The sequence below is a fragment of the Equus przewalskii genome, chromosome 29, assembly GCF_037783145.1.
Source record: "Equus przewalskii isolate Varuska chromosome 29, EquPr2, whole genome shotgun sequence".
Lineage (NCBI taxonomy): Eukaryota > Metazoa > Chordata > Mammalia > Perissodactyla > Equidae > Equus > Equus przewalskii.
In genome coordinates, this window is record NC_091859.1 from 35,888,019 (window position 1) to 35,912,024 (window position 24,006).

Consider the following 24,006-nt stretch of genomic DNA (forward strand, 5'->3'; position numbering starts at 1 on the left):
AGCCCTGCACCTTGAGGGCCAAGGTGCCCATGTCCGCTGCTGCCCGCCCAGCTCCTCCGCCTGCCGGAGAGGGGACAGCACAAACCCTGGAGTCACACAGACCTGGGGGCAAACCTTGGCCCTGCTCACTTGCTGTGTGGTTGGCCTGAGCAGCCTGCCCTCTCTGGGTCTTGTCCTCTCCCTCGGCAAATGGGGCTCTCCCTCGGCAAATGGGGCTCTCCCTTGCCCCACACCGTGGGCCAGGTGGGCCTGGCTGCCACCTCTGAACACCCTCACAGGCCTGATTTGGGGAGGCCTGGAGAAGAGAAGAGGTGTCCCCACTCCGGGGAGCCCAAGAAACAGCATCTGTGCGAGGGGGCACAGGAGGATGACAGTCAAGGCTGAAGGTCAAGGCTGAGGGTGCTGGTGGGAGGGAGCGGGCACTCACACAACAGTGCACACAACACAGGCGACCTGGGATCAGACAGTTTATTTCACAGTTTGCAGGCAGCCCCTGGCGCCCCTCCCCATCATAAACCACGTCCTGTCGGGAAAAATAACTTAAGTCATAGGAGTGACCTTTGAGAGCTGAGGAGAGCTCGCGGGGTGGGGCAGCTCTGAGGGGTGCAGGTGGCTGGGCGTGTGTTGAGGAGCAAAGTCGAATGGGGCTCCAACTCCTGGAGCCTGGGTTTCCCCTGCTGACGGGGTGGGCGACAGCCCCTGCTTCAGCCCTGCTCCCAGGGAAGAGGGCAGAGGGTGGCAGGGGTCGCTGCACTCCCCCGGGGATCTAGAAGAGCCCAGGGCCCTCTGGGAGGCCGGGCTGGGGCAAGGCAGGGCTGGGGACACGCCCGGGTGCCCTTACTGTTAGAGCCGACAGGGCAACGGGCCTGAGAGTCAGTTGTCCTTGGCAGTCAGGGAGAGGCCAGAGTGAGGCTCTAGGCTTTGTAAGCCTGGAATGACAAAAAGTGCCAGAAGGTGGGGACAGAGGGGAGAGAGGCCTCAGGAGCAGCCTCGGGCAGGAAGCCTGGCCCCTCTGAGGCCGGTCTGTGGACATGGAGCTGCCTGGGCTCAGCCCTGACCAGCTCGCCAGGCCTCCCCAGCAGGGGCTGGGCAGGTGGGTGGGGTGGGGGCGGCTGGGGGCTTGGTGGCCTCACGGCGAGAGCAGCAGCTGGATGAGCTTCTGGAACTGCTCCCGGTGCTCATAGATGTAGACCTCCGTCTCCCAGAGGGCGTTGACCAGCACCGAGTCGTTGATCTCGTCCAGCATGATATCCGTCCCCAGCTGGGGGTTCAATCTGTCCAGGTCAAGGAGGAGGGGTCACCCAAGATGCTAGGCCCAGGCAGAAGACAAGAGCTAGGACTTGGGGAAGGGAAGGCCATGCCCTGGGCTGAGGTGGGGAAGGTCGCCAGGTCCGGTCAGGCCAGGGTGTGGGGCTGGGGCCCGGGGGCCAGTGTTGGCCAAGCCCTCACCTGAAGTACTGGATGCCGACCATCTCGCACCAGGCCCGGGCGCGGTCCACGGCCCGCCCATCTGGATCTGTGCACTGGCGAGAAGTAGCCCCTGTGAGCACCCAGCACCCACGGCACCCACGGTCCCTTCCTGGGATCCCCAGGGTCTAGTCTGGCTTAGCCACCCAGCAGCAGAGAGACTGGGCGAGTCCCCTCCTTGGGCTGCGGCGATGTCCCAGCTGTGCAATCAGAGGGGCACAGTCTATGGTTTTCACCGGTGGCTCAGCAGTGCCCGTTCAGGGTCACTGAGCATGGGGGGGCGGGGCTGAGTGGACAGGCCCCCGCGTCCCCCGCCCCCTGCAGCTCTTGTCCATCTGACCTTCTGGGCTTCCACATGGGGCTGTGTTTGAAGGAAGGGATCCATAGGTACAAGACACTTGAAATGCCCTGCTGTAGGGTCCCTGCCAGCACTGAGACTGAATCAGGGACCCCCCCCCCCCCCCCCGCACTGAGTTGGCTGAAGAGGCTTTACAGAGCCTCCTCGACAGCCAGGGGCCCCCAGAAAGAGGATGAAGGTGTCACCCTGGGGCTGAGACCCTGAGGGAAGGGGGCCTGGGGAGGGGCCCAGACTCACACAGTCCACCACCATCTTGCCCAGTTCCTTGGCCCCAAAAACAGTCTTGGCCAGTTCCCAGGGGTTGCTGGGACGGAAGACATCCACACAGGTCACGGGCACCTGCGGGGACCTCCCTGTCCCCAGAGAGACGACAACTGAGAGCTTCTTCACCTTGCTGTCCTGGCCCTGTTGGGAACAGGACAGGGGTGGTTGGAGAACCTTCCCCTGGGTGGACCTTTCCATGGTTAGGGGCACCCAGGGGTGAGAGCCGCTGGTTGGGGCCCTGGGGGAGCGTGATGGGGGGACAGGCCTCCTGGGGCAGGAGCACAGCCTGCGCTGCCTCTCCCCTTTGCTCCAGAACATGCTCTGCTGCCAATCTGTTGGGCGACCTTGGTGAGCCACTCCTACCCGGGCTCCGCATCCACAAGGGGAGGTGGCTTGTATCTTCCCAGGAGCCGTCCCCATCCCAGTCTCTCACCACGTCCCTCCTCCTCCAGGCAGCCCACCGTGCCCCATCTGGCCCCTAGAGGGCACTCGCCTCTCCCACTGCCGAGCCCCTGCATCTGGGGCTTCATGATGACCACAGTGATAAGGACAGCCAGCAAGCTCACAGCATGCTTGGGGGCAGGCACTGACCCTAACCCCATACAGATAAGAGCGCGTGGGAGCCTCACAAGGGGCCCCAGGCAGGCAGCGTCGGCAACCCCTGCAGGGGCTGAAGCAAAGCCCAGGCAGGGCCAGGACCCAAACCCGGAGGCCAAGTTGCTCCTGGGCCCGAGCTCACACCACTGCACTGCACTGCCTCTCCCAGCATGTGGGGCCTCAGCCGCCTCTGCGCTAAGCTCCTCGGGCTGAGGGCCACTTCTCTTCCTCTAGATCATGGACTCTGCACTGCCCTCTCCCCAGAGGCCGCAGGATGGGGTCCCCTCCTCTGTGAGCCCTTTCTGAGCCCCCGGCCGCTCAGCAGAGGTGATCCACCTCCTGGGCCCCTGCCCAGTCCTCTGTCATAGCACCCGAGGCACTTGGAGGGGCATGTCCTTGTGCACAGACTGTCTGCCCTGGATGTGAGCTCCTTAAGGGCAGGCGTGTGTGCCCAGGCTGGGCACAGGGGTTAACACTGGGACTGGCATGTACTGGTACACGTGCTGCCCTCCCCACTCACAGCAGACACTGTTAAGTGACCATAACACTCTTCACCACTCAGTCTACATTGGGCCTCAGAATCCCTCTTAGCACAGTGCTTCAGGCAGACGCCGCCAATCAAGCAGGGTCAAGAGTGAGGTAAAATTGCTGTGAGTGCACAAATGAATAAACACATAAACTGGAGTCAATCCTTAGGAACATTTGCTGAAACAGGGGTGGCTGCAGTGGGCACTCACATCCCCTCTGACCTGAGGTGGCTCTCACCTTGCGGATCAGGTCCTGGTTGTACTCATGGATCTCGGTCATGGCATCCAGCGTGGGGTTGTTGGCTAGCAGCCCGCCGTCCAGGAAGCGCCCGTTGGGCCGGAAGTAGGTGGGGGCTGCCCCACTGCTTCGGGCTGCCCGCCACACCAGCTGGTCTGGGGGTGGGGGAGGAGGGTGGCCCAGTGGCACAAGGGACTGGTATGAAACCCGCATGCTTCACATCTCGGTGTGTGTGTGTCGGGGGGCGGGTCTGCGGGAAGAGGGAGAGGCTCAGAACTGCTCAGCAGCAGGACCGACAAGGCCATGCCATCTGGCCCCGCTGGCCTGGTGGACGGCAGGGTGTGGCTGAGGCTCCTCGGGCCAGCCTGAGCCCTGACAGCTCCCCAGCGCTGCCTCCCTCAGCTGATAAAGACTCCCGAGAGAAGATCAGGCCAGTGGGTGGGATGGTGGTGGGCAGGGTGTGCCTGGTGGCAAGCCCACGACGTCCCCTGCCCCCCCGCAGCCTCTCGGCCAATCGCTTCCCACAGATCATCAAACGTGGTTTAACCTGAGGGCTGCGTTGGAGGCTTCAGGTTAATATTCTGGCTGAACCGAGGCTCCCGGACACACTCCGGAGCCTCGTAATTCCGGAAGAGGTGAAGTTCAGCGGGCTGCCGGTCCGACAGCGTCCCCGTCAGCATCACCCTGGGGAAAAACAAAGAGCAGACGGCTGAGGTCACTCCCCGACCCCCCTCGCAGCCCACCTCTGGCAATCTTCATTCAAACTGCCAGTGGCCTGATCCTTAGACCCAGTGATCCCACTTCTGGGAACTCGTCCTAAGACGCTCTCACACGCGGGGGGGTGGGCATGCACAGGCTGAGCAGCATCGGCTGTTAAAGCAAACGACTGGAGACAACTGACACGCCCGCCGCGGACGGGCCCTCGCAGCGCGGCTCCCCAACAGCAGTCTGTGTGAGAACGACCGAGGAAGGCTGCAGGGACTGACAGGCAGCGAGCACCAAGACCCATGGCTAAGTGGAAAAGCACGGTTCGGTGTTTCGTATGCCCCCATTTATTTAAAAACAAAACCCGAAGAAACCTGTGTACCCATCTGCTTGGTCAGAGGCTAGCTCTGGAAGGGCCCCGGCAGCACCTGCAACATTGCGCTGCCTCTGCGGCGGGGGCCGCTGGGGGCTGCAGCCCCGGGACAGGAGTGGAAGAGACTTTCTACCGTGTCACCTTGATACGTCTTCAGTGTTCCACCTGTCCGTCTACAAACCTATTAAAGACGACTCCTACTTGTCTTGAGAGATGCAACATCCTCAAATACTGCGGGGAGTGGAGATGGGCACAGCCCCCTCAGAAACTAGTATGTATTAAGACCCTGGCTCCCTGATCTGGGAATTCCATTTCGGAAAATCTGTCCTAAAGGAATAATCTTAGCTACAACTGGAAGCTTCTTGTACAAGGCTATTTGTTGCAGTGTAATTTATTATAGTGAAAAATGAACCCATCTAAATGGCAAGAACAGAAGGGGTAAGGAAACAATGGGATGTTTTGCAGCCTTTCAAAGTTATGCTGGCAAGGACTTCAGAGCAACACAGAAATGTATTTGTGATGTCATCAAGAAAAATATAAAAGAAAGGGAACAAAACACTCAACCTAGGGAAAAAAGATTAGTTTTCCACTTCTGGGAATATTGCGGAGAGGTTATTTCAACAACTTTCCCACTGAACCAAAAATTAAATGCTGGAAAAAATCTTTTAAAAAATATTTTTAAAAGCATAGAAACCTGCCAAGACAGAAAGGACAGATGAGGGTAAACCCTGAGGATAAGGAAGAACCCAGAGGGGTAAATGGAACACAGACCCTGCTGGGACCTGAAGGCAGACACCAAACTCAGGAAATCTGAACCTCAGTGCTGATGGCCTCAAGGGACCGGGGGGAAAAGTCAAAGCCCCGGGCCCAGCCAATGTTAGGGTCTAATGGGTGACCCCCACATTAGATTGGGACCCCTAAGAGCTACACTCTTGGATAAGGGTGAACCAGAAATAAACCTGTCCCTTTCCTACCCCTAGAGGCTGCAAGGAAAATTGCCACTGGACAAAGGAGGTAGAAAAAAAAAATCCCTGAAAATGTATAACCACAAACTAACCCTCCAGTGAATTTTCAGTCTAATTTCACATCACCTGGGGGGAGTTTCAAAACCTTCATGCCAAGAACTCAGTTACAGTGGCCCCAGATGGCAGTGTGCCTAGGTACCCAGAAGAGACAACACAAGACACTCTGAAGAAAGATACTGTCATTCTGGGCCTCACAGAAACTGCGCATATTATTTTTCAACACTGAGGAACACCACTACACAGTTCAGAAGAAAAGTGTGGGGGCACACACAATGAAATAAAACACCATGAACGAGAACCAGCTTAAACCAACATAAACAGCAAAACATACCTACACAGACTGCACATAGCTGAATCCTCAAACAAAGATTATAAAACAGCTGTGCTTACAATGTGTAACGACATCAAAGGCAAGCTTGATAATATCTTCAGGGAATAGGGAACTATAAGCAATGACCTAGAAGATTTGAAGAAGAACCAAAGAGTACTTCTAGGATTTTTTTAAAAATACAAGAGAATAAGAAACTCAATGGATGGGTTAAAAGGAAAAATTAGATAAAGCTAAAGAGAGAATTAGTGAACTGGAAAACAAGTAAGAAGAAATTAACCAGAATGCAACCACAGAGAGAGAAAATGAGAGAACATACAGGAGAAGTTAAAAGACATGGAAGATACACAAAATCTAACATATGTTTAATGGTCCAGAAGAGAGGTGAGAGGAAATTAGGAAGAGGCAAGGGTTGAAGAGATAATGACTCAGGTTTCCAGAACAGAAGAAAGGCACCAATCTAAACACTTAAGAAGACCACCAATTCCCAAGCAGGATAAATTAGAAGGAACTCACATCTAGATATATCATAGGACAACTGTAGAGCACCAAAAACAAAGGAACAAATAAACAAAAACATCCAGAGAAAAAAGACCCTTTGCTTTCGAAGGAGTAACAGATTGAAAGTGACTTTGCAAGTGCAACAATGGAAGCTAAAAGATGATAGCATGATATCTTGCATGTCCTGTAAGAAAATCACCAGCCTAGAATTCTATACCCAGCAAGAATAAGAGTAAAATAAAACTATTTTCAAACAATTCTGCTGGTGGAGAATTCACCATCAGCAGACCTTCTCTAAGGGAAAGTCAAAAGAATGTCCTTTGGGAGAAGGAAAGTGGTCAGAGATGAAAGTCTGAGATGCAAGAAAGAACGCAGAGCAAAGAGGTGATACACACATATACATACACATACGCATATGCATCCGTGTGCACATATACACACACACACACATCCATACCCAATGGTGTGCTGCAGCCAGCTCAGACTGGCCTTAAGAACCTATTGCTAAATCTCAGAGCTGGTTGTTAAGCTGTTGGTAGCTTAAAACCGACCATGGTGGAAGTATTTATGCCATGGGAATTGGCAAACACTACAAATCTGGGCTTCTTCCCCTCAAGATCTGGTTTACCAGCACACCACTGGCTAAAACTAAACGAAAGCCAACTTCAAAAAATAATAAGAGGGCCAGCTGGTGGCGCAGTGGTTAAGTTCACACGTTCTGCTTAGGCGGCCGGGGGTTCGCCGGTTTGGATCCTGGGTGTGGACATGGCACTGCTTGGCAAGCCATGCTGTGGTAGGCGCCCCACATATAAAGTAGAGGAAGATGGGCATGGATGTTAGCTCAGGGCTAATCTTCCTCAAAAAAATAAATAAATAAAATAATGTCTTGTGAGGCTTAAAAAACAAGATTGATTTAAAATATGGGAAAACAGTTATAGATAAGATGGGAAAGAAATATGGAATTAAAGTATTTTAAAATCCTTTATCATCTGAGGGGAAGATAATGGTATCAATTAAATTTAGGCTGTTATAAGTTAAGCATGCACTAAAAAAAAGAAATGAGTGCATAGAGTTCAAACTACTGGGGGGGGGGGGGAGGTGGGATGTAATGATTAAAACTATTCAGTAATTCCAAAAGAAGGTGAGAAAGAGAAAAAGAAATGCAGAACAAAATAGGATGGCATATATCATCCCAAATATACCAGTAATTACGTAAATATAAATGGACCAGCCATATAAACTATTAGACTAACTAGGTTCTGGAGTCAAACCAATCAGCTAAACCAGACTTAACTAAGTAGTTAAATTAAATGAATATATTACTACGCATTAAAAATCTATAAATGGACTAAATGCTCCAGGTAAAAAGAAAAAGTGACAGATTAGACAAAGAACAAATCCAACTATGGGCTATTTATGAGAGATACATCTAAAACACAGGATTCCAGAAGCTGGGATGAAAAAACAAGTACCGATATACCATGGAAATAGAACCAAAGAAAGCTGGGATGACTCCATTAATATCAGACAAACAGGCTTTAAAACAAAAAGCATCCCTAGAGACAAAGAGGGCTGCTTCCTAATAATAGAAGATTCCAGTCACCAGAAAAAAACACAAAAACGTAAATTTCTATGCACTTATTAGCATGGTGTCAAAATATTAAAAGAAAAATTGACAGAACTAAAGGGCGAAAAGGCAAAAATTCCCAGAGTAGGAGATTTCAACCTATCACTCTCAATAATTGACAGAAGTCGACAAAAACTAGTAAGGATATGGACGATTTGGAAATTTTAAACAACATTCCTAGCCAATACGCCTTAATCGACATGTATAGAACTTGGCACCCAACAAATGTGGAATCCATATTCTTCTAAATTACACATGGGGCATGCACAAAAACTGACTGTAAAGGCCACAAACCAGGTCCTGACAAATTTTAAAGGACCAAAATCATATAGAGCATGTCCTTTGGCCACAAAGCAATTAATAAGAAAAATATAACTAGAAAATCCCCTAAGTTTAGAAACTGAGAAATGCACTTTAATAACCTATAGTTAAAAAAGTTATAATGAAAATTAGAAAATATTTTGAAACAAACAATCATAAATCTGCTTACAGGATATAATTAAAGCAGTACGGAGAGGAAAATGTTTAGATTACCCACACATACAGCTACGTGCATATATAATATATACACATATCCAGTAGAACAGAAAAAAGGCTGAAAATCAATGAGCAAAACATTTATTTCAACAAGTTTAAAAAAGAACAGCCAAGTAAACCCAAAGAAAGTACAAGAAGGAATAAAGATAAGAGCAGAAATTTAATGAAACAGAATACATACAATAGAGAGCTGACTGGTTTTCTGAAAGACTAACCCAATTGAGAAGTCTGTGACTAGACTGATCAGGAAGAAAACAGGCGGCGGAAATACGGGGAATGAAAAGGGGCATGACAAGCGATGCTGCAGACGCTGGGACAGAGTAAGAGAATATTGCCGACGACTCTACGCGAGTGAATTTGAAGATCTGATCAAATGGACACGTTCCCAGAGAAACAAAACCAAAACCAACTCAAAAAGACACTTAGAAACCCTAACAGTCTTAGAACTGTCAAAGAAATTAATCCCATCATCGAAAACCGTCCCTCAAGCAGACGCCAGGCGGAGAGCACTTCACTGGCAGACTCTCCAAAAATCCAAGGAAAAAGCAAACTCACTATTATACTAACTCTTCCAGAAAACACCAAAAGAGGAAATACTCCCCCAAAACCAAAACCCAGCAATCCCCAAATGGGGAAACAAAGATCAAGCTCACTCATGAGCATGGATGCAAAATCCTGCACTAGATCTTAGCAAACTGAGCCCATCAGAATTCTCTCTGCAGAGGCACCCGGAACGGACAGCAGGGACTCGAGCAGACGTCGTGCACTCATGTGCACAGCAGCCAAAAGGTGGAAACGGTGCACACGTCCATTGACAGACGAAGGGATAGACACAGTGTGGTACAGACATATAATGGAATATTCTTCGGCCTTAAAAAGGAAGGAACTTCTGACACGTGCTACAACCCAGATGAACCTTGAGGACATTATGCTCAGTGAAAGGAGCCAGACACAAAGACAGACACTGTCCGATTCCACTTCCATGAGGTGCTCAGTGCAGTCAAACTCAGAGACAGAAAGTAGGATGGCGGTCGCCGGGGGCTGTGGGGAGGGGATGGGGAGTTGTCTAACGGGTGCAAGAGTTTCAGTTCTGCAAGATGGAAGAGTTCAGGAGATCACTTACACACCAGTGTAAATACAGTTATCGCCACTAAATCGTACACTTACAAATGGTTAAGATGGGGGGCTGGCCCGGGGCGGAGTGGTCAAGTTCGCACTCTGCTTCGGCGGCTCGGGGTTTGCAGGTGCAGATCCTGGGCGCGGACCTACATACTGCTAATCAAGCCACGCCGTGGCAGTGTCCCACATACAAAAAGAGGAAAACTGGCACAGACGTTAGCTCAGGGACAATCTTCCTCACCAAAAAAAAGGTTAAGATGGTAAATTTCATGTGATGTGTATTTTACCGCAATTAAAAATTTTAAAGTAAATAAACAAATGGTATTTCTAAACACCAGCTACAGTTAGAAAACAAAATGTTTAAAAATGTATTATTTACAGTAGCACAAAACATATGAAATACCTAAACAGATAAAAACAACAGATGCGTAAGATCTCTACAGATAAAACCATAAAACTGTACTGAGAAACTCTGAACAAATGGGATATTTTACTAAGTTCTCTAATTGAAGATTCAGTGTTTTCAGATGTCAGTTCTCCCCCAAATAAACCGACAGATTCAATGTAATCTCAACCAAAATCCCACCAGGATTTGATTTTCTGTAGAATTTGACATCTGATTCTACAATTTATATGGAAGCCTTTTAGGTGCTTTGTAAATAATAATTTTTTTACTCCTCACGAAAACCCCAGGGAGCAGGTGGTATATTATTCCCACTTTCGAGAAGAAAAGGCTACAGGGTGCATGCTCTTAACCACTCCTCTACAGGGCCTCCAAGATTAGCCATGGTCCTCGTGGAGGAGGACAAGGTGGGAGGCCCGGCTGCCCCCGACACCAGGACTTACTGGAACGCTGTGGAGTTAGGGCTCCGGGCTCTGGGCACAGGCACAGACGTCCAGCCCACGGAACAGAGCTCAGCCAGCAAGAGACCCGAGCAAGGGCCCTTGACCCACCGTGAGGGAGGGAGGCCTCCAGGCGGCGAGGGAGAGCCAGACTTCACAGATGAGGCTGGGAGACCGGTTATTCAGGTGGAAACATGAAATTGGATCGCTCCTGATACAAAAACCAATTCGAGGTTGATAAAAGACCGAAACAGGAAAGGCAGATCCGGAGAGCTTTCGGACCTGACACAGGAAAATGGCTCCTGCCCCAGGATAGGGAAGGGTTCTTGAATGGACGGACGTGAAAAGTACAAACTACAAGATGGAAACATTTCTAAACTCTATCACTTCAAGAACATCCTCTTATTACAAAACGCCACAGAGAGTGAAAAGACAAGGCAGGGAGTGGGAGGAAAGATTTCAAATCTATATACTCATCAAAGGACTAGTTTTCAAAATATAAAAAAGATTATTAAGAGAAGACTCCTAACTCCAAAATCACACAACCCAATTTTGCCAAAAATAGGCAAAACATTTGAAGAGGAACTTTACAAAAGAAGAAATTCAAACGGCCTTTAAATATTGGAAAAGGTGTTCAACCTCCCCAGTAATCATGAAAATGAAAATTCAAACCAGCAGAGACACCATCTTACTCCCTCAAAGATTTGTAAAGATAAAAACATTTGAGGACAATCAAACGCTGGCCAGGATGCAGAGCAACAGGCCTCTCGACCCGGCTGATGGGGGTGAAAACAGAGGCCGCCACTTTGGAAGACAGCTGGGCGGAATGTAGGCGCTGAGGCCACGCGTCCTGAGACTCGGCAACTCTCCTCCTAGGCGTGGACTCCAGGGAGGCTGGGACACGTGTGGGTCAGAAAACATGTCCCCAGATGTCCACCACCGCGCTCTGTAGGAGCTCCCAACTCCCCAAGGGTCCATCGAAGGCATTCGGGGAAATAAACCGTGGGGTGTAGTCACAGGACGGAACCCTGCATAGCAGCGAGAACGAACCAAGCACAGCCTCACCCAACAGCAGAGAGCACGATGACAGACGTACACTGACGGAAAGAAGAGAGAACACGCCAAACGATTCTGTCCACACCCAGGGACACGCAAGGCCAAAACCATGCTGTTCAGAGTTCCACGCGCAGGTAGTGGAACTGCACGGAACAGCCGGGAAACCTGCTTCACACGGGTCAGGAGAGGGGCTACCCTGAGGGGGCGGGGGGAACACGCTTGAGGGGCTTACCAACTTGGCTGGTGGTCAAGTGGGTGTTTGTTTTCTAATTATTCATTGAGCTGGTTTATGTACTTTTCTAAACGTATGTTCTATGTCACCATTAAAAAAAGAAAAAAATGTCTAGGATGAAATATACAAAAATGTTTCCAAAATATTATCTTATGGTTAATATATCATGGATGACACATTCCTCTTCTTTTTACTCTCTGTATTTTCCCAGTTTTCTTAAAAGACTATATATTATTCTTAAAATGAAAAAAAAACAAGCTTTAATATGAAAAAAATCTTCCCCAACCCTCCAGGCCTCATTCGTACTTCACTTCCTCCAGGGAGCCCTCCCTGACTACCTCCTCCTCAGTCATTTCTCCCTCTTGCTCCCATTGATGGTTGGTCAGTTGATGAACACTTTTCAATGGCCTGCGCTGCGGCAGGCCGTGGGCTAGATGCTGGGGCTACAGGACAAACAAGGTGTTCATGTTCCTGCTTCAGGGAGCTCACGGTCTGGCAGATGAGATGGGCATCAGACAGACAACAAAGTCATTCTGGGGAAGGGAGGACTACAAAGAAGTAGCCATGCTGTAGGCTCTTCTGGAAGCTCTTGAGGGCACGCTGCCTTGCAGGCCTGCCACATCTCAGGTGATTTATCTCCCAACCGGACCGGGAGCCTTCCCACCTGCTGGTCACGTGCATCACCGCCACGCGCACACACAGTGCCTGGGGCAGAGCTGTGCTCAACACGAAGATCCCGAGTGTGGTGGACCAGAACCGACCCTTCTGACCCAGGGATGTGCAGTTTGGGTGGAAAAGCATGACACACAGGTGGAGGTGTTCTGCACCCGTGCTCTCAGGGAGAAGCCCGGCTGACAAGGAAGCAGCTGCCCTCCACCACCCCCAGCTTTGGTCAGACCAGGCAGGGAGTCCTGTCCCCAGGGAACCGCGCAGGGGCGCCCGGCTCCCGCCCAGGAGGCTTACTTGGGCTTCTTGACGTCCGTCATCTTGGTGTGCTCTCCAAACTCCCGCTTCAGGAACTCCTCCAGGGGCCCCGACTCGTAGGGCCGCGAGCCCCGGAACACCTCATCCTTCATGCGGAAGTACAAGCACCGCATGTAGGCCATGGACTTGCCTAGGAACAAGGGGGTCGGCCGGAGGCGGGGGTGACACGAGGGCCACGCCCCTGACCGAGGGCCTGGGCCCAGGCCAGCTGCGGGCACCAGAGGCCAGTGGTGGCCGGAGGAGGCCAGAGAGGGGCGGATTAAGCCAGCTGGAGCTCCCGGGCCCTCTTTGCCACCTCCCACACAGGCAGAAGCCCCCCTTCAGCAGCCCCAAGGCTCTGTACTTAATTTTGCATTCATAATTTTGTACTGTTTTCCTTTAAAAAGGGCCCTGAAAGTGAAAAAGCTTCCACATCTAGTTCCACTGTTTGTCGAGGAACAGAAGGGCCTGCCCTGTCCTCTGAGGCTCCGGGGACAGACAGGGTCAAAGGGGCAGGCTGTGGGCCTCACCGGCCAAAGGTGGCAGCAGGGGGCTGGGGAGAGGGGCCTTCTGCCCATGGGAGGCTGCACCAGGTGGCCTCTCAGATCCCTCCCATAGCCCTGGAAGGGGGACAAACGTCCCCTGCAGAAGGGAGGGACGCACCGTGGAGGAGAGGCTAGAACCTCTGCCCACTGTGCCCTGCCCCATGGGGCGCAGGCAGGCCCCTGAGATGGCGCCTCTCAGGAAGACAGGAACAAAGACCAGAGAGGGGCCATGGGGCCCCTGAGGCCAAGGGAGAGACCTGGTCCTGGCTCTGCTCTGACTCACTGGGTGACCCTCTCTGGTCCTCAGTTTCCCCAACTATAGGCTCACAGGGCTATGGGGAGAACCATCAAAATGAAGTAAACTGCTGGGCAACAAGTCCTGGCAACCTGCTCACCGAAGACCCTCCACTTCCCAGAGGCCCACGGGACGCTGCTCCCGGCAGCCACCTGGCCTGGCTCTGCCCCACGTCCCTGCACACCCTGGACTGCCGGGCCATGGCCTCCTTCCACGGTGAGCCCCAGATGCCTGTGCCTCCCCGACCTGACCATGCGCCTGGCTCAGCCCCATGTCCCTAGCACCCAGCACAGTCCTGGCTGGCAGGCACTGCTGTCCCCGAAGCAGGGGGTCCCTCTCCTGGTGCCTTCAGGTCTGGAAGACATACTGGAGAGCATGGAACCCAACCGCAACCAGGGCAGGGATTGCTGGTCAGGGGGGCTGAGGCGGAGGACGACTCCTGCCGGGGTGGGGCTGGGCCCTCTTCTGGGAGGGGCCCCCAAGGGCAGACTCTCACAGCCCCGAGAGCTCCATAAAGGAGACCCCACTTGAGTCAAGACAAGGCCCACTCAGAAGTCTGTCCAGTAAGTGAAGTGCCCTGTCACCTTCGTGAAGCTGCAGTGAAAGCACACTGCACCAGTGGCCTGTGGCCTTGGGAAGAGCTGGGCTGGGAGTCTAGGGGGCTGGCCCAGTCCCAGCAACCCCTCAGATGGCCTCTGTGACTCTGGGTCACTTCTCTCCACTACGGCCTCAATTTCCCAGCGGGTAAATGAAGCGTGCAGACTAGGTCTCTGACATTCTGTGACTTAGTGGCTCTTCACCCCTGAGACCATCTGCTCCACCTGCCATCAGAATAGTTTGCCTTATTTCCAGCAGGTTTCAAGGCCCTGTGGTGCCTGGCTCGCAGGGGCATGGGGAGGAGCCGCTGATGCAATGGATACAAAAATGCTTCCTACACTGAAAGGAAGGGCACCTGGTTCTGTTCTCCACGGCTGGGCGGGGACATCAAACCCCAGCCCAACCCCCCAGCCCTTCTCCTGCCAGCCCTAGACCCCAACACCCTCAGGCGCCCCACAAAGGGCTTAGAAGTGCTGCCCTCCCCCACGGCCCTCTGGGCAAGGATCTGAGATACACTCAGCCCGCTCCAAGGGCTGGTCTACACACCCCACCCTGCCCCGCCCCCACTGCCCAGGGGGCTGCCCTCACTGTGCAGAATGGCCAGGGCCAGGATGCCCCCAGTGCTGGTCCCTGCCACCCAGTCAAAGAGGTCCTTGGTGGCGATGCCTGAGGCCTTCTCGATGGCGATGAGGAGCTGGATGATGACCAGGCCTTTCACACCCCCGCCGTCCAGGCAGAGCAAGTGGTCATGGCTGCAGTGGGGACAGCAGTGGGAAAGAGCGGGTTTCACTACAGCCCGGCCCTTCACCTCCCGCACTTGAGCCCATGTCCCTGAGCATCTGCACTGTGGCAGCTGCAGCCACGTGAGCATGTGAAGACCAAGCCCTCACAGCCTGTGTGTGACACGGCGGGGGGGGGGGGGGGGCAGTGAAAAATGCGACAGAGGAGGGTGAGGGGGGCAGGTGCAGGGAAGGCCTCACTGGCCAGGCGCCACTTCAGCAGAACCCTGGGTCTGTCCCCCAACTCTGGACAGGGAGCTCCCTGGGGACAGGTCTAGATTCCCAGTACCAGGAGCCGACGCCAGACAAAAGTCTGATTTCAACAGGCTGGTATCCTACAGCTGGCCAGGAATGGGCAGAGGAGCAGGGTCAGGACCCTCCATGGGTGGAGGGGAGCAGCAGGGGAGGGAAGAGAAAGGACCCTCTATGTGCCAGGAGCTATGAGGCTGTGAGGGGCTTCCACCAGTATGAATTCATTTAAATGTCCCAAACCCCACTGAGGCAGGCACTGCCTGTTAACCCGCACATGTCTGTGCAGGAATGAAGGAACGAAGCTGAGGTTAGGTGGCCGACCAGAGTCACACGGGTGCTAAGTGATGTTGCGGGATCTGGACCTGGGGCTGCTGACTCCTGAGTCCCCCACTCTCCAATATGCCCTGACATGCCTCCCTGGGTCCTGCCATGCCCAGCTCCTTGCCCCAGGGGAAGCCCTCCACAGTCTGTGCTCAGAGCCGGAAGCTTCCTGTCGGTCTCCTCCTCATCTTAAATGTCACTGCTGGAAGAAGCCTGCCCTGACGCAGTCAGGACCCTCCAGCTCCGCTCGCTGCTGCCTCAGCCACCTCCTCAGGGTAAAGCACTTTTCACTTCCATAAGGAACCATTTCTTGTCCTCTTGTTTACTGTCTTTCTCCCCAGCTGGGCTGGAAGCGCCCTGAGGGCAGGGACCAGCTCTGCTCTGTGCAATGCTACGGATCCAGTGTGCATGGGACGTGCCCAATAGGCAGCTGGTGAATGAAGGCGGCCAGTGTGGCCCGCCTCCAGGTTCCCTCGTCTTTTCCTGGACAAGCTGCCCAGCTCTACAGCAAGCCCAGAGGGTGGCAGGGGAGGCTGTGCTGTCACTGGAGGCCTGCAGGGTCCCTGGCCAGGGGGGCCAGAGCAAACATGCAAGAGCTCTTCCGAGCACGCGGGGCTGGCAATAGAGGGATTGACCCAGGGAGCAGGGCTGAGCTATGTAACTCAGAGACCCGCGTGCGGCGGTCCCCACAGGGGTGTCCTGACTCTCGCCTCAGCCCCACCTCCAGGGAGGGTGCTCAGGCTCAGGCAGACTCCCTGGGTCTTGGTGGGAAATCTGCGTCCTCTCCTCCAATCCCTCTGGGACCCTCCTAATCCCTGCACAGACGTGTGGGTGTGCACAGCATGTGCAGTGGGAGGCAAGGGTGAGAACGCTGATGGGCAGTCACCCCCAGGGCACATATTACAGGGCGGCCGTGAAACAAGTGGGATATGCCAACTGGAGGCGGCTCCTTCAGGAGAGGAGAAGCAGAGTGGCGAGGTGCGGCTGCCTGGCCCACGGAGAGGGGCTGCATCTGCTTCCGGGAGGGAATTTTCCCTGCAGGGCTGGACCAGGGACACAGCCGGAACAGAGGCTACCAGGGACACAGCCGGAACAGAGGCTGCAGTCACAGAAAGGGCACGGACTCAAAGACCTGGACACTCACTCTGTGTGACCTTGAGGGAAGCACTTAATCTCTCGGGGACTCATGTTCTGCATTTGTAAAACAAAGCTACTAATACCCCCCAGGAGGGCTGTGAGGAACACGGGATAGCAATAAACAGAGAAGAAGCCAACTGTCTTACGAAGGGCGGGGCGGGCAAAGCATAGTCAGTGGGAAACACGTTTGTCCTGGTAATTTGCCGAGCCGGCAGGCACTGATTCTGGGCGCCAGGGAAGGTCCTCCAGGACAGCGCTTGGGCTTCTTCTCTTTGTGCCCATCACCCAGGCCTGCCTGCCAGGATGGGCCTGCGTATCCAGCGGGTGCTTGGGAAACCAGTCCACCCCACTAGCTCTGTGGAGGGAGGAGGGGTCCAGAGTGGGGTGGACTCAGAGGCAAGTAGGCTCAGCACTTCAGCAACGGAGGTCTCTCTCCAGGGGCATCGGGGCCATCTCCCTGGACAAACCACGACAGGGCCACAGAGGGCAGGGACAGGACTGCAGCCAGCTTTACTGTGTGACCCAGAGCCTGCACAGTCACTGGTGAAGCAGCAGGCCCAGGCTCTCTAAAGACTCAGTCTCTTGGCTGTGAGCTACTGAAGACGTGAGCTCCCACGCAGGGCTGTGGTGACGACTAGACAGGAGCCCGAGCCCCCTGTGGGGCCCCCTCCCCCCTCCACTTACGTCCGCTTCTCGTCCCGCATGGAGCTCAGGATGAATGTCGGCTTCCGGGCCCGGGAGATGTGCATGAGGTCCTGCAGTTCTGCGAGGCACAGGGCAGGGTGGGCTGGGGCCAGGCAGGGGCCGGTCCCTGCCACCCCGAGGGTCCTGAGAGCGAACTGGAGCTGCGCCCTCCCACCACTGCCCCTAGCAGGAGCATCTGCCTCCTGCCCCCAGGAAGGGCTCTTTGTCCCAGGATACAGCTAATCCAGAGCCCACAGGCCCCTCAGGGAGAAACGGGCTGGAACGCAAAGGGGAGCCCACTGCTCTGGGAAGGGGCCCCCCTGCCCGGCCCCCCCGGCTTCTCCTCAACGCCGTCCTCCCAAAGCCCTGAAGCACAAGCGCCCCTGTCATGTCCTGCGCCTCGCAGTTCACAGAACGCTCATGCATTGGGCCGGCACTGCCGACACCCGCCATCACCAGAAGCATCATTCCCAACCCACAGACGAGGCTCAAACAGGTTACTTGACTCGTCCAAGGTCATTTAGACAAAATGGCTGAGTCAGGACATTCCTCGGGGTTTAACTCCATGAATGAAGGGAGATACCCCGACCATTCTTCAGATGCCCCCGGTCCTGATCCCAGGTCTGGAAATTTCCTCAGCGGCCTAGGATGTACCCGTCCACTCTGTTCACGTTTTCCCCTGTGCCCAAGGTCCACCCAATGGAGTAGCTGCCCTCGTGACAAGCAGCCCAGCCCCAGGTGCCTGGCCCAGCGATGCCACATCATCCAGATTCTGTCGGACCCTCCCCACCACTGTGCATGGAGCAGAAAGCAGCAAAGCAGGAAGGCAGGCTGCAAGGCGGGGTCCCCTCAACCAGGGCAAGTGGCCAGAGAGTGGACCAGATAAGCAGGCGACCAGCCGGGAGAGGCAGTGGACCGAGTGCGGGGAGAAGGCGGTAAGGAAGGGAGCATGTGTCTGGGTGTGCAGCTGAGAAAGAGAAGAAGAGGGAAGCAGAGCTACAGCTAGCGGGTGTGGCCAGGCTCTGCGGCCCTCTAGGGCCAGGGCATTACCCATCTGATGCCGTGCCCAGGCCCACCATCCAGCCTGGTTTGGGTGACTGACTGCCTGTAAAATTGAGAGATAAAGCTTGGGGGCAGGTCCTGGAAGTGGATGGGCAAGGGGCAGAGAGAGGCAGAGCCAGAAGGACTGACTGTGGCTGGGCTGTCCTGTCCAGAGGTGCTGGAGTCTGCTTCGCCAACAGCAAAAAAAAAAAAAAAAAAAAAAAAAAGCTGGCTTGCCAAGGGTCAGCTCCTGACTGCCCTATTCAGGGGACCCTGCTCCCAAACAATCTAGGGCCCTGGGTGGGCCAGCCCACAGAAAGCCCAGAGAAAGGCCCCCCGACTCCTAAGGGGCCGTTTGCACAGGCAGTAATGATGCACACAGCAGACTGCCGATTGTCTGGCCACAGTCAAAAGCCTGTAGGTCACTGAAGGGGCTGACGGGGGAGCACGCGGGCCTCAGGCCTGACGGAGACTCAGCAGTGTGGCAGAAACACTCCTCATTGAAGCCAGAGGGCCAGCGACAGCGCTCCTCACCGCCCACCCTGAGCTCCCAGGGGACACCGAGAGGCCACAGAAGCGCCCACCTCATGGATGCCATGGGGATGCCCAGACCTGAGACCTGTGTCCAGGACATCCTCTCAGGGAAGATGGACTGTGGGCCATGAGCCAGGGACCACCCCCCCCCCCACCGCCGGCCTCAGGGCTCTGTGGGCTGCTGGCTGCCTCCAGAGGCTACAGATCCCGCCCCACCCTCCCTAGCTCCCTTCAGCGACTTCTGCCCTGGGGCCTGTTTCCTTCTGATCAGGACTGCTCTCCCCAAGTGCCTGAGAACCAGCTGGACAGCAGGACAGGAGGGACCGTGACAGGGCAGAGGCCTACCTAGGTTATTTAAGCTGATCGGTGGGGGCTGAGATCTTTCCAGGGAGACACGGTGGTGTGCTGCCGCGGAGCCCTGCTGCACGGGGACCACTGAGACGAGTGGCAACTGGCAGTCGGCCCCTACAGTTCTCAGCAGAGTTAAGAGCGCCTTCCTAGTGACAACTTCTCATGGTGTGGGGAGGGGGAGATCACACAGGATCAGAAACGATGTCAACATACAAGTGAGAGGCCACTCCTTCCACACACGTCCCCTCTCCTATCCACCAGGATGCCTGGGGACATGGGGGAACCGGGGTGCCCTGGAGGCCTGACCCCACCCCGACAGGTGTGCTGACTCTGGTCTGTTACAACCAAAGCAGCTTCCTGGGGCACACGCAGCTTCTAGAGCCAGAGAAGGCACCGGGGCTCAACCAGGGCAAGGGGAAGAAGGAGGTCGGTGTGGCCCTGCCCGGGTATTTTGGGAATTCCCTCTTCCCCTTTGACTCCAGTCAAGAAAGCAGGACTCCCACCTCCATGGTCAGCAATTTTCACAACTGCTGAATGGAGAGTCCCTTTCAGAACTGGAAAGGGACTAACCAGCTGGCCAGTGGGCATTTCCTCCCATCTGACGGATGGGATAACTGAAAAGGATGCCACAGAAAGTAGTGCGCACATGCACGCACATGCACGCTTGTATGCACGCACATGCACGCTCACACACACTATCAGGCAAATACCCACAGGAACCTCCACAGCTCCCTGAAGACCTCCAGAGGGGGTTCCAGTCTTCTAAGGAGGGGGATCTGCTTGTTCCAGCCCTGAAGCCAAGGCTCGCCGAGCGAGCATGCAGTGCGTGCAGCATGCCTGTGTGCACGAGGGCATGCACACGTACTTGCAAAGTGCAGCGCACGCGTCGACCCATGGTTGTTCTTGCAAGTGGTCCTATTAGTGAATTCCCAGGAGCGGGGAAGAGGGCTGTTGCTGCTGCCTATCCCCCCGCCCTGGGGGTCCCGGCACCCTGAGGTGGGATGGGGGCCCCACAGAAGAGGATACTGGTTTGGCAAGCTCCTTGGCGGGCTCCTTCTACCGGTCAGGACCCCTGTTCTTGGCAGAGCAGGCTTCCCCTCTCAGCCCCCCAGCCACTCAGTGCAGGGAGCAACTGGGGGCGGGTCCTGGACAGGACGCTGGCACCCGAAGCCTGGGACTTCCCTCCTCCCTAGTCCCTGCACACACCCCCGCCCCTAACCTGGTCCCAGAGGGCAGAGCACATACGTTTGCTGATCTTGGAGGCTAGTAAGGCAGGAGTCTCCCCAGAGTCATTTGGGGTGTCCACCTCTGCTCCAAACACAATGAGGGCCTTGACCATCTCCACGTTGTCTTTCTGTTAAGGATGGAGTAAGGGGAAAATAAGCCACAGCCCAGAGAAATGAAGAGAAAAAGGACCCTCGGCCTCTTCCACTCTACCCATCAGCCCGGTGGGGCTCTCATCAGCACAGGGAGACACTGCAACCCTTTGATCTGAGCCCCTCCAAGGTCTACGCTTGAAGGTGGTGCCCTGACAAACAGGCTTACGAGCATCCCCAGGAGAGGGTTTATCAACCCTGGCAGGAACTGGAAGTGACCCACCCCAGTCCCCACCCCACCAGCTCCTCCTTGAAGGAAGCAATGCATCTATGACCCCTGACCCAGGAGCCATGGGGAGATTGAAGGGTCAGCTGCTGATCGCTTTCAGGAGTAGCAGGGAGAGGGTGAGTGAGCAAAGAGAAGGCTGGACCCATCCGGTCCAGGGTGCCAGTTCCGAGGGGGTAACCAAGTACAAGTCCCCCAGTGGCAGCCCTGAGGCACGCTCCCCTCCACACAGCACTGGGCAGTGGACATTTGGAGGCTGGGCGGCAGGGCAGGGCATGGCTCCCAGGACAAACCAACTGACTGGCTGCTGGAGGCCTGAGCTCTGGTCTTACCACCTCCCTCTTCTCGGGGCCTGACTCCCTTGCCCGGAGAATGAAGAGATGGAATGGAGTTTTCCAAACAGTTGTTTATGCACCGCGAGGATTTATATGGGCACAGCTAAATATGTGCATTTTAATCATGAGTTATGCACTTTATTTCTAGCTACCTTCTATTTGTGGCACCAGTTTACAGCTTACGGTAGTGATAAAGTCCTGCATCGCTTAACGACGGGGACACATTCTGAGAGCTGCGTTGTTAGGCGATGTCTTTGTGTGAACATCATCGCGTGTGCTTACACAAACCTAGAAGGTACAGCCTACTACACACCTAGGCTCTCTGGGACTAATCTTATGGGACCACCGTCATATACTCGGTCTATCATTGACGGAAATTTTGTTATGCAGCACGTGACTGTATAACATTTCCTTCAAAATAAATTTAAGTAAGTTTAAAAGCAAGCCGACTTAAAGAAATGATTAAGTACATAATTATAAAAGTGGTTCATGAATGTGCCAAAAACTGTGAAAATGGTATGCAAGTGACTGAAGAATGAGAAACCATGAACCACACCAGCAGTTCTCAAAGTAAGATCCGTGGACCCGTGGATGCATGAGACTCTTCAAAGGGTTTGCCAGACTAAAACTGTCTTCATAAAAATATCAAGATGCTGCTTGCCAGGGCTGGCCTGGTGGCGCAGCAGTTAAGTGCACACGTTCCGCTTCTGCGGCCTGGGGTTCACTGGTTCGGATCCCAGGCACGGACATGGCACCACTTGGCAAACCATGCTGTGGCAGCATCCCACATATAAAGTAGAGGAAGTCGGGCATGGATGTTAGCTCAGGGCCAGTCTTCCTCAGCAAAAAGAGGAGGATTGGCAGCAGTTAGCTCAGGGCTAATCTTCCTCAAAAGAAAAAAAAAAGATGTTGCTTGCCTTTTGCACCTATGATGTAAAAACAATGGTGGATAAAACTGCTGGTGCCTAGCACCAAGCAAGGCAGTGGCGCCAAACCAACAGTCATCATGGTTTCCTCTCTGCCACGCGCTCACAGTAAAAGACAAAGAAATTAATTAAAAAGCCAGCCACTTAAGAATGCCCTTGATGAAGCAGTAAGAATTGTTAATTATTTCAACTGCGACACTGCGTGTTCAGTGTCATAACGTGGAGAGCATGGACAAAGCTTTCTGTGGTGTACCCACGCATGACGTTGTCCTGAGAAAGAGCACTCGTGCGATTGTTTGAGTTGCGAGCAGAACTAGCTGCTTCTTCCCACGGAACACCGTCTCTACTTGAGAGAACAGCCGACAGACAGACCACCATTGTTCAGCCTCGGGTATTTAGGAGAATTTCCCAAAAGCGAATGCAGTGAGTGTGTCACCTCAAGAAAAACAACCGGCAGTATTTTGTGCCAATGATAAAACCCCAGCTTTCAAACAAAAATTGGAATTCCGGAAAACTTGTATGTGACGTGATGGGCTTGACAGTTTCCCAAAACTGAAAGACTTTTCTGATGAGATCGGTGGTGATATTTACAGATGTGGGGTTTTGAAACTGTATAAGGAAATGAGTCAACATTTGGAAGCCATGCGTACCTGGTGAACCAGTATTTTCCAAGGACGACACGAAATCGTGCATGGGTAGAAAGATCCATGCAAAGCGCAAGAGATGCCAAAGGATTTCAAGGTAACAAAGTGTGAAAAGTCACGGAGATGGTTTTAGAGCGCCCACTGGTACCAACCTGTCAGAAACTACCCCCCATCCAGTTTCAGTGTAATAGCGAGGAAGAACATTCTCGAGGATCTGAAAAGGCGCAGCTACACATCTTGTCCAACTACGTATCTAGGCGAGGCCAGATTTTCTTCACGTTCTTCAGCACACATTCAACAACATATAGCAACAGAATGAACGTAGTAGAAGATGGGAGAATCAACATCTTCTCCGAGGCCAGGCACTCAAAAGATTCGCCAAAATGTAAAACGACGCCAACTCTTCTCAGCCGGTTATTTTTTGTTTTGGAAAATAAAGTTGTTTTTCATAAAAAAATGTTACTTATGTTAGCATGTGATTGGTTCATTATTATTTTTAAATGAATTAATAAGTATTTTGAAAATGTCTCACTTTTAATTTCTAATATGGTAAATACAGACACACAAAAATCCATATAAACAAAAACTCTTTGGGATCCTCGGTAATTTTTTTTGGTTTTTTTTTTAAAGATTTTATTTTTTTCCTTTTTTTCCCTAAAGCCCCCCGGTACGTAGTTGTATATTCTTCGTTGTGGGTCCTTCTAGTTGTGGCATGTGGGACGCCGCCTCAGCGTGGTTTGATGAGCAGTGCCATGTCCTCGCCCAGGATTCGAACCAACAAAACACTGGGCCGCCTGCAGCGGAGCGCACAGACTTAACCACTCGGCCACAGGGCCAGCCCCCCTCGGTATCTTTAAGAGCATAAAGGGACCACATAGACCAAAAAGTTCGAGAGCTGCTGAACCAGATCATTCTAAGGGCCCACTCAGTGCAAAAAACGTCCACGGTTTCATTTCTAGTTTCCGCCTCTTGGGCAACAGTATCTCCTCCATGGTTATGGCCTTTGGTATAAAGCAAGATGTCATAGAATTTGTCATAAATCTACTTCTTTTAGAGTCCCAGAGTCTCTCCGATTCTATCCCTCCGAGACTGGTGTGCATGTGACATTGCTATAGCACACACACACACACACACACACCCTGCCTGTAACGCAGTGACACTCCCTCCCCGCATTTACCATGTTCGTGCCGTAGTCGTCTAGCC

General features: G+C 53.4%; 1 protein-coding gene across 11 annotated transcripts in view; it reads right to left on the minus strand.

Annotated features, from left to right (window-relative positions):
- Positions 1–454: 454 nt before the first annotated feature.
- The window catches only part of PLA2G6 (phospholipase A2 group VI), a 55,844-nt gene continuing 32,292 nt past the window's right edge, over positions 455–24,006 (minus strand). For 5 of the 11 annotated variants that reach the window (XM_070599730.1, XM_070599728.1, XM_070599737.1 and 2 more), the window contains 10 exons: positions 20,542–20,650; positions 19,291–19,452; positions 17,371–17,449; positions 14,786–14,949; positions 12,761–12,911; positions 3,999–4,135; positions 3,452–3,606; positions 2,063–2,230; positions 1,450–1,523; positions 455–1,274 (listed from right to left, as the gene is read on the minus strand). In XM_070599730.1, coding sequence (XP_070455831.1) covers positions 1,130–1,274; positions 1,450–1,523; positions 2,063–2,230; positions 3,452–3,606; positions 3,999–4,135; positions 12,761–12,911; positions 14,786–14,949; positions 17,371–17,449; positions 19,291–19,452; positions 20,542–20,650 — 1,344 coding nt within the window. In that variant the 3' untranslated portion in view covers positions 455–1,129. Of the gene's footprint in view, positions 1,275–1,449; positions 1,524–2,062; positions 2,231–3,451; positions 3,607–3,998; positions 4,136–12,760; positions 12,912–14,785; positions 14,950–17,370; positions 17,450–18,420; positions 18,476–18,561; positions 18,597–19,290; positions 19,453–20,541; positions 20,651–24,006 lie in introns of all 11 variants that reach the window. The other 6 variants (XM_070599731.1, XM_070599733.1, XM_070599738.1 and 3 more) reach the window with 2 other exon arrangements.